Here is a 10817-nt window from a genome sequence, read left to right on the forward strand (position 1 = left end):
CGGGTTGGCTTCATGTTTCAGGGCCGGTTGCTACGTCCATCTTTTATACAGTCTATGGTAAAAATGCAGCAGGAGCAGAAAACATCCAGAAACCTGGGGTCGAAGGAGGAAACAATGATAAAAAGTTATCATTAGTTGTAAGTCTAGTATGGGCAACTTTGGTTGCTTCCCTTTCCATATAGCGCCCAATACTTAAATTATTGAGCAGATCTCTGGTTTAAAGTTCTAATGCTAGCATACTAAGATGGTTCATCCAAGTATAAGATCACTATTAACAAAACAAATGACATAATAAAGTCAGTTCTTACTGCCTTGTTATGATACAGACCCTGCATATTAGCAGATGTAATGACCTGAGATATAAAAATGAATGAAACAAAAAGCACTACAATAAGAAGTGCATCCATTCAAGCATGATATCTGGAGTAATACAGCCCTGAGCAGAAAGGTAACAAACTTGTCCAATTATGAAAAAAAAAACCCTACTGGGAAACATTATAGCCTGAACCGACTGTTGCTGTGATGTCGTTCTGAATTAGAGCATCCGTTATAGAAGAGCGCGCCCCGGCAGGCCCGCCACAATAAAACAGGTAATCCTGAGATTTCCTTGCAAAAGGAGAGGAAAATCCAGGCCGCTTTGCTCGTAATGTCCTCGAACTTAGCGCTCGCTAAAAAATTCATCATCTTTCACTGTCAGGTTTTCTGCTGTCTGACCCCAAATGAAATCACTATCATTATATGAGGAAATGATGTGTCATCTCTTCTGCATCCACTACGTGTTCTGAGGAAGGGAGGGAGGGGGGGATGAATGGCAGCATAATGGCCTATAGCTTCATCATTACTCAAAATTAAACACTTCAGAGTTCATTTAACAGCATCCTCATTCTATAGACGAGCCTGGCACTGTAGTAATGCAAGTTTTATGTGACAAGGGCCTGCGGTAACAGGGGCTGCTTGTGAGTTTACTATTAAACCTTCCTGCTGTTTTCCTTTGTGACCACCCTGCAGTCGAGCAACGCAGTCATACATGCTGAGGTTTTTTTTTCTTTTTTTCTCCTTTACTTCAAGAGGACAAGTCAGCATCTGTGTTTAAATTACACCAGTGGGATGTGTTAAAGCTTAGAAATTCTCCCCGGGAACACAAGGCTACTTGACCTCTTAAGACGCCCCATTATAAAATTAAGTATTGCATCCAATTACCAGACAAGCATCTCTTCACCTTCCTCGTAAGGCCCGCCAGCGGAACAGCTGAATACTTAACAGCACGGCCGAGTGTTTTATCAGGAAACATCTAACACATTCACAAGTCATGCATCAGCCAAAAGCATCACTTGTGGGGGTAATTGTGATGCAAAAAAAAAAACACTTGCCACTTGACTTCTTTGAATAAAAGTTGAATGTGAGGAAACGGCGCTGATACTGCTGGTGCGTTTCGCTCACAACAAGACGCTTTTTTGAGAAACATACTGTAATCTGTTGTGAGGATTACATTTCTTTTCACTTAATCATGGTTTTTCCAAGCAGTTGCACATTAGGAAGTACATGCCCCGAGGCTACAATGAAAGTCTTAACTGGTCGTAGACATGAATGCCAAAAGGTCTCGCTTTAAGGAGGGAATGCGGGGCTCTGATTTATGTAGCAGGGCGCCTCGGCCGTTTATCCAATATGCATATATATAGAAATACTTCTTTATCTGCTATTTTTGTGGTTTACTTTAAGCCGTTTCATATCTGTTGCTTTTACTTTGTCTGGCATGTTTGGCTAATTGTTTCAACTACATCAGCTCTTTCAACCATTCATTGATTTTAGGTACATATCTCTTTGCAACCAATAGGCACCTTTATCTGTGGTTTTGAGTCATTACAGCTGTAGCTTATTGTGTCTGTAGCTTGTTGTGCTGATAAATGTACTATATTACATATCAGCAGATGTGTGAATGTCAACTGTAGAAGTACTCCGAGTTTAAAAGCTTGAAATATGAGAGTGTTACAAAAATATTACCACCAGTTTAGAATGCTACTGAAGGATGAGCTATAAAAACAGCATCTAAGCTACTTTTTTTTTGTTTTCAAAAGCATGTTTGAGGCCATTATAAAAAAAAAACCTAATGGTACTCACAAGTGCACTGATACATTGATGACCCTGAGAGACGGGCCAACCATTTAATCTTTCATCTTGTTTGTTACTCAGACACTGCCAGACTGATGGGCTTTTAATTTCAATCGGAGATACACTCCTGCCATCCCCTGTGAAAGAGAATCTCCCTGAATGAGAACTCCTGTCTCCTACAAGTTCAACCGTAGCAGCATATAATCAAAGATAGCTCCAGGCGCTGCAGGCAGCTGCCGCCGCCGCTGCTGCTGCTGCAGTCTTCGCGGGAAGGATGGTGGACATCAGCACAACACAAAGAAACAGCTTTTAAAATGGCAAGAATGTGAATACCGAGGTCAGGCGCAGACAGAAAACTGTTCTGTTGAGTCCCAAGGGTGGGACGTTACATGGAGTGGTGCAATGTTTCATGAATGAAGAAATCGCTAAACAGTGTCGGGAATGAATAGAGTAACTTCTCTGTATTGCAAAAGAGCTTTCCACCAAACAGAGGGTGATTCAGAAACGAATGGGAAGAGAAAACTGTGTGTCATTTCATTAGTTGGCCTGAGGCTTGAAATGAATGTTTCACCTTTTGGACAAAAGCTGTGTCAACCTGGCTGAACCTCAGACAAAGTCAAAATGAAGGTTTGGTACAATAGCAACCTCCTGCCTACCGAGCGGCCCTCATAAATGGGCAGAAATACCGACTTTATGGGAGTGTGGGCATAAATATCAAGAGAATCACCACCCTTTTGTGGGTCAATTTGAGCCTCCTGCTGCTGGTGCTCCCATGTGGTGACACTGTGGCGTTGCTGCTTTGTCTTTGTTTTTATCTATAACATAAATTTTAATGAGAAAAAGCAGTTAATTAAATGTAATTCACATAAACCAAAAAAAACCTTCCACGAGCACCCTCCCAGTGGCTTCCCATACACATGTGGCCCCTTTGTGGCGCTCTTTAGATATTCTCACAGGTCGAATCATTACCATCACAGTTAATGGAGGCCACTCAAAGAATTCATTAAAACGCAGCAATGAGTCTAATGGAGAATTTGAACAAAGATCCCGGCCCTGTTAAGGATGGGTGTGGCCACGGGGCTTTTCATATGGAGGAGAGATGCTTTCCCCCCCAACCCCTCCTCCCTCCTTCAGTCAGGTTGCACATGTGAAGTGCAGGGACCGGCAGCAGGGGTGTGTGCTGTTCCATATTAATGACAAAGAAAGGAGCGGGAGCAAGAAGTCGCTATCATACACTCATTTGTTTAGAAGGAGCCAGCTTCACAATACAGTCGGCGGGAGTCCACAGGAATCCAGTGAAAGCTGGGGGGATGCGTCAATGACAAAAGACAGAGACAACCTCACTTTTTTGTGTGTGTGTGTGTGTGTGTGTGTCCCTGAAACAAGGGCTGCCCAATTTCAGAGTGCCGTTCAGCTTTCACCAAAACCAAGGATAGCTTCATGCATTTCAATGGGGGTATTCTTGCATAAAGAAAGAAGCACTACTGCATAGCACAGTCATCTCTCTCCTGTTGTTAAGTCTTTCTTTACAGCAGAAACAATAGAACCCTGGTCCCTCCTCCCCCCTCGGATAACAAATAAACCATTATTTTGCATGGCGACAAACCTGTAAGAAAAATGAGGAAACGAGAGAAACTGAGATGCTAGTGTGTCTGGTGAGACACTGTGAAAGCTGTCTCTCTCTCTCTCTGTCGCTTGAAAACGATCTCACCTCGCGCGAATGGTAAAGCGGCATGTACAAAAAAAAAAAGTCAATAAAAGTGCTGAATTCAAACAATTTTTCCTTCAACCTGACCGGCAAATTAAAGCAGGAAAACGGACAGCTGAAGAGGCAATTTTAGCCGAGATTATAACAATTGAATATATCTCCCACTCCGGCTGGAAAAGTGGGGCAAGCCAATCACCAAAGTGTAATTAAGATTCACTTGCTGCTGTTTTACTGATAATCCTGCGTGTAAAACTGTCACAGGCGAACAAAGGACCTTTTCCTCATTGAGTCATTGCCTGAGAGTGATTACTTTTGCCACCCAGGTCCTTTCATTTTCTCAAGGCAAAGCCACTCATACATCTCCCAGCTTGTTGAGTCCAGCAGAAAAGGGGGGAACTGCTCCCTTCTGACATGTAGGAAACTCAGCATGTTCATATGGGAGCTCCTATTTCTTCAGCGTTGTCTCAATACATGTGGAAAAAAAAAAAAGAACACGCGCAACTGTTCTGGTAAACAGCTAGCAAATAATGAGGCTAGAAGTTGTCATTTGGCTTAACGTGAGTGACGGCAGCAAGCTGTTCTTTCAACAACTGTACACACAACACAGAGGAATCATAAAGAGACACTCGCCCCCCTCGCGACCCAAAGGGGAGAAAAAAAACAACACTCCTCCACCTGTTCAGTGTCCTGCTGTGGGTGGAGGGAAACAGGAGGGTGTGAGGGGTGGAGGGGAGGGAAGGAGGGAGGGGAGGCGTTGCAGGCGAGACAAAGACCACAAGAAAGCAGCAATGCATTGAACTGTGTTACATCACAGTCTCGGATAACTGCGCCTTCGCCTGCACCCATCCACAAATTAGTCAACATTTAATTTTAGGTGCACTCGAGCAGACTCCAGACACCATATGGTAAAAGATGCACGTGTCATAAACATCATCTCTCAGGGGGGTGGAGAACGCTCATGCACCGGCCTGATTTCTTACAAACTTTAAGTATCCGAAGCTCCTTTAAGAAGTAGAGCAGGTTACCATCAACTCTAATGTAGGAAGAATCCTGCTCTTTGCTCTTTAAGCGCCGCATCAAAGGCGATGTAACAGCCACGTTTTAATTTCCTCATAACCCCGGGTTGTTTTTAGTTTGACGTCACCCCCGAAAAGCTTCCACGTTTTTTTTATTTTTTTTTTTATTTTTAGTAATTCAGAACCGAAGTTAGCCTCATCTGTAGCTGCTCGGGCCTGATGCTCGGCTATAAAAGCGGTGCTGCCAGGGGCGCTGGGAGGAATTCTGCACCCCCTGATGGGAAGTGACACTGGGCTCTCCAGTCTAACTCGGCTTTAATTTACAGTACGACCTTGTCTGTCTTGAACGGACCCTCTCTTGTTTGAGGAACCCCCACCCTCCTCCTCTCTCTTTCTCTTCTTTTTTTCTCTCCTTGTTTCTCGGATTCCCACTTATTCCGATCAAGACCAACGGAGCACGTGACGCACACAAACAAACAACCTGATCCTCTTTAGCAAACATCTGTCTCCATCCTATCTCTCACTTACTTTCTTGCCTGACTAATGGCATCTGTCTCACTTTACCATTAATATCACGGTCGTCTTTTTTTTTCATCCACAGTACAAGAGTACTGACTGTGCGACACAGGAAGAAAAAAAAAAGAAAAGATCTCACTTCACACTTTCGGTCCATGCACAGAACTGAGAGTCTCACAAAGTCTTTTGAGAGACATTATGAGCCTCCAATTTGGGTTAAGCATCCAGCAGGATAATAACTCTGAGAGATATCACATTTGAGAGCAGTTTAAGCTTTTCTATTACACTAAGTGTGAGGAACTATTGATTAATAGGAGGTTTGTTCCCTTTGTTAGTTTTAAGATGTTGTTTGCGGATTACACTTGTTTTGTCGCCACAATCGATCCAGTCTTGTTATACATTTACTCAATCTTGATTTCGGAAGTCGATTGTATTCTCCGCATATCCGGCGAGGAAAATTTCCGAAACAACTCATCCACGTGAGGAGACCAAGTATTAAAATGATAGCTTGAAAATGAAGCGGGATTCCAATTCAAAGCCATGATTCGGTTGAGTTGCCATACTTCTCATGAATGCATCTGAATTTTGCATGAAGGGATACAATACTTGGCAAGTCACAAAGAAATCTCCTTTGAAAGAAGAAACAACCACAAGCAGTCTTCAGACATCAAGAGGAAACCGCCTATAAACAAGACGAGACGTGCACAAGCACACAAATGAACAGTTGCACAAAATCTCACATGTAGCCCCAAACATACAATTAAAGCCACTCTTTCTCTTTTTTTCCCACCCCTTTCCTGTGCATTAACATCCCAACATGCGCGAGACGAGTCTTGACACAACCTTGTTTGGTAGTGAGGACGAAGGGAGGGAGAGTGGATCTATCTCAGGTGAAATTGGGTGACCCCCCCCACACACACACACATACCCACAACAGATTAGTCCATTAGCAGAAGGGAGAGCCCCACTCGCCTGACAAGTAATACCAGCTGTGGCACCGAGCGCTTGTCTGTCTATTCAGGAAGGAGGGTGAGGAGGGTGGGGGAAGGGTGGAGACGGGGGAGTGAACAAAAAACATCTTCCTCCACAATTTGTTCCAAGACTTATTTCGGACTCTGTTATCTTGTTGCATCTTCGCTTTTAGCGGCGTAGAACCTGGACCTGTTTCTTTTCATTCAAATATACTCAAATCTGGCCTGTTCTCTTTTTTTATTTTTTTTTATTACAAGTATTGATGCAGCTCTTACTGCAAAAAAACTCCACATAAGCCCCTTCAGGGCAGATTTCCAAGCAAACCGGCAAAAATAAAACCTTGCCATGCTCACTTCACCTTTTGCACCCTTCTTCTATTAACCATCAGTAAGCAAACACACATGTTTCGACCATCACTTGAGGGCAACATGTCTGCTGAGCACACACACACACACACACACACACACACACTCGGAGCAGTGGCTGGACGACCATAAAGTCTAACCTCATTACCAACTCAGAGCACTCTCTTCCTCCTCCAGTCTCGAGCACACGGCACTGCAGCGGCACAGCAGTGCAAAGAGAAGAAGGAAAAAAAACACCCTAAAAGGGGCCATTCGTTTCCTCTCAAATAAACCACCTGAGCTTGACTGATAGGTGCTGCATGGTGTTAATTTACAACAACAGGCGCCACCGTAGTGTGACGAGGTGAAAGAGAGCACAGTGAGATCAACCTCTCCTCCGCCTCTCCTCCTCCTCCTCCTTCTTTACCCAGAGGAAACACTCTGAGCTTATGGCTTTGCTTATGGCCTGGCTGAGTGATGGGAACACATGCTACCTGTTGGCCTCACAGACCAGAGCAAAAAAAAAAACTCACAAAAACATCCCCAAAATTGCACAAAATTAAAAGCTTGTTTGAAAAAAAAAAATCATCCTTTGTTTGAGAGCCACCAAGGAGAAGGAGGAGGGGGGGGGGCAAATCACCATTTCTAAAGCCATAATTTAAAATCACCACTTAATGCATGGTTGCTTCAATCACATCATACACCCGAAATAATTTCTTTTTTCTCAAACTTGGGTGCATTCACTTGTGCGAGCCATTACAAAGTGCCCACATCCTACGTGTAATTACTAGAAGGAGGCTGTCAGGAGTGCTTTCCTCCACCTAACAGGCAGCCCATAATTACAAGAAATCATACAGGATGTGAAAGCAGCATCATTCAACACAACAGTCTGCCTTAAGGAAAGAAAAGGGAAGGAGAGAACACACACACACAACACAAATGACGGCATCATGGCATGAGCACATGTGAATAAATGGGGGGGTGGGGGTGTGTGATGACTTCATCAGTTTGTACACACAATAAGTGACTTATATATAAATGATATGAGCATTTCTGTCAATACAGTAAAGTGGAGTTATAGGTAAGTTTAGCTGAGAATTGAACACAACTGAGATGGAAAGAGGTGATAATGGCATGATGGGTGGCTTATAAGCAAGCAACAAAAAGCAATTTCAAGTGGGGGGGAAACATATCTGACATAAGCATCTATGAAAGTGTAATGCAACTCCAAAACTTCAAAAAAAAAAAAAACACCAGTGCGCCCACTTCTACCCCCAGGGGAGGAATCGTTGGTCGATAACCTGGACTGAAGTTTTGGAGGCACCTGCATGTGACAGCTGGGAGTTTCCCTGATTCCTACCTGCGGGTTTCCACCGACACCGGTGGCCGGTGCGCGAAACAATGGCTTACCTTGGCGGAACAGCGCGGTGGTGGCGACGGCGAGGAGGGCGCACACGCAGCTGGCGGACAACAAGTGCATCCTTGCGCGTCTCGCAGATCCTCAGTCGGTATGTTATTAAAAAATAAAAATAAAATAAAAAAATCCCCCAACAACCAAAAAGAAGAAGAAAAAAAAAAGCCTGGTTGAGTTTTCTTGTGTGTGGAGGTGGATTAAATTAAATTGTCCCCGCGAACCTGGCTGCTTTGCTTTGCTGCTTTGCTTCTGCTTCCTGCTGCTGTGGATTCAGTTCACTTCAGTTTTTCTGGCTCTTCTCCCAACGTGGCATGTGCTCGCCAACTCGCGCTCGCATCAGCTCTGGTGGAACAGGTAATTGCAAAAAAAGAAAAAAAAGAAAAAAAAAGAAAAAGGGGCTCACAGGCGAGAAGTGAGGGGAGGAGGATCCTGTCTGCAGCTCCGCCCCCCCACACCCCCCTCATCCCTCCTCCACCTCCCCCTCCAGCAGCCTCCCTCCTCCCTCCAGTTCCTCCATCCTCCTCCTCCTCCTACACCACCTCTTTCCTGAAGACCCCCCTCGTGTCCCCCCTCTTCCTCCTCCTCCTCCTCCTCTTCATCCCACCCCCCCCTCCACTCTTTCTCCAACATGCACCCTCATCCTCCATCTGCACACACACAAACACAGATACAAAGGGAAGCCTTCACTCAAGCAGCAGCACGTCAGACTTGCGGAATAAGTGCACAGACCCCCCCCCCTTTACCTGCATTTAAAACTGTATAAAAGTACATCTTATTTAATGACAAAAAAAAAAAAGTAATCCAAAGTGCCTATTCACGACGCTTAATTAAATGCACGCTTTTGCAAGTTGTCTGTGTAGATTCTCGGTCGTCCAGGTCATGGTAAAAAAATATCCAAGGACCTTTCAGTCGAAAGCAACTGGACTTCTCTTAAAGAAAAGTCCAGCTGCTTTCGACTGACGCTCCTATGATGCATCTAAAATCTAATTGACTGATTTAGATAACATTTTTGAGTTGCAAGCCTTTCATCACCTGCATGTAGCCACCACAAAAGTATAAATTATTCAAAAAGTCATTCGAGGCACCTATTCACAACATTTAATTAAATGCATGGTTAAAAGATGACTGTGTACATTCATCCAGGTCATGGTGTTTCAATAAAAAGCAACTGGATTCTCCTTAAGATAAGTCCGGTTGCTTTTTACTGAAGCTTCGAGGGCGGTTGCAAGACCTAAAAGCTCATTTACTGCTCTGGACAAACCTTTTAACTTGCAAACCTTATTTCAATGGATTGCGTAATGGATTAGGTAATGGACATTACTTAGTAGCACACTCTTAAAAGTAATCCAAGGTACCTATTTATATGTGTTTCATAAATGCATGGTTGTAAGATGTCCATGTAGATTCTCAGTCATCTAGGTTGTGGTAATAATCCTGTGAGCTTCACTAAAAAAGCAACTGGACTTCTCTGAGATGGTTGCAAGATCTAAATTCTCAAACACAGATTTAGACAAACCTTTAAAGTTGATGGGTTGGGTTGAATCCGGCATTTAAACTTCATAAAAGTATATATTATTCAGTAGTACACTTTAGAAAGTCATTCAAGGAACCTATTCATATCACTTAATTAAATGCATTATTGCAAGATCTCTGTGTGTAGATTCGTAGTCATCCAGATCACGGTAATGGTATTGTGATGTGATATTAGATTAACCTTTGAAGTTGTGACCCTTACCTTGACTGGTTGGATTGATCACCTGCATTTAAACCACATGGCTTCTCTATGATGGTTGCAAGCACCATAATCTAATTTACCAATTTGGGCAAACCTTTTAAGTTGCCAACCTGATTTTGATGGGTTGGGTTGACATAATCATGTTGCCACATGCTTTAACTTGATACTGTGTGTAATTTCAACTCTGCATTAGTTGATTTGTAACTGAGTTCATGTTGAGATTACTTAATGAAATTAGCTTGCAAACTTAATCTCGAGTTCAGGATTTCAAGTCCAGTTCCCTATCTTAACATACCTGGACAATTTCAGACACCTAATACTGGTAGTTAAAAATACCTTTGATTTTCAAGGAGAAGCTAATTCCCCTAAGGCCGACTACAAACAGTGCAATTTTAACAATCTTATAAGTTCACAGCTAGCTACACTGTACGACATGAATCTAATGAACTTTGGGCACGATATGAAGTTTGCTGTGTGCAGATTGCACAATGAAAATGCAAGCTAAATCGCAGCCTACGATATATGTGAGTCAACGTGAATGCACAAGAATAAAACGTCACAAGTGTGCGCCATCCATCTACGAAAAAGAAACTAGCGAAGCATGAACAGAGCCCTCCCCCTTATGGCATTTATGTGTTTGGAGAGAAATCCCAAAAAAAGGGGAAGGAGGAGAATATGGAAAGAGAGGCCAACTTGGGATGCTAATTTTGCAAAGGGACCTAGTGTCGTGCTGATCAGTACGTCATTTCATACTGCATTTCTATTGGTTAGTTAGTTGACGTGGATCGCAGCAGCAGTCACACTGTGAGACGATCACCCCAAATTTGTGACACTGTCAGAATTTAATCTCAGGTTGTCTTTGGTCGCAAGACCATGACAACAGCCGTTCTTGAACCTATCTCATATTCCTTTTCCACCAAACCGGTTCCAGTGCTAGTTCCGTGCCAGTGTCTAACTTAGCAGCACTTCTTTGTGTTTCCACCACCTAAGCACCGGCTCCAGG

The 10817-nt window shown here is 43.4% G+C and overlaps 1 protein-coding gene across 1 annotated transcript in view; it reads right to left on the minus strand.

Annotated features, from left to right (window-relative positions):
- The window catches only part of LOC103364407 (CD166 antigen homolog), a 42901-nt gene extending 34656 nt beyond the window's left edge, over positions 1-8245 (minus strand). Inside the window, exon 1 of the mRNA XM_008291521.1 lies at positions 8076-8245. Coding sequence (XP_008289743.1) covers positions 8076-8145 — 70 coding nt within the window. The 5' untranslated portion in view covers positions 8146-8245. The remainder of the gene's footprint in view (positions 1-8075) is intronic.
- Between the last annotated feature and the right edge of the window lie 2572 nt (positions 8246-10817).

The sequence above is a fragment of the Stegastes partitus genome, unplaced genomic scaffold (genome assembly GCF_000690725.1).
Source record: "Stegastes partitus isolate 25-593 unplaced genomic scaffold, Stegastes_partitus-1.0.2 Scaffold747, whole genome shotgun sequence".
Lineage (NCBI taxonomy): Eukaryota > Metazoa > Chordata > Actinopteri > Pomacentridae > Stegastes > Stegastes partitus.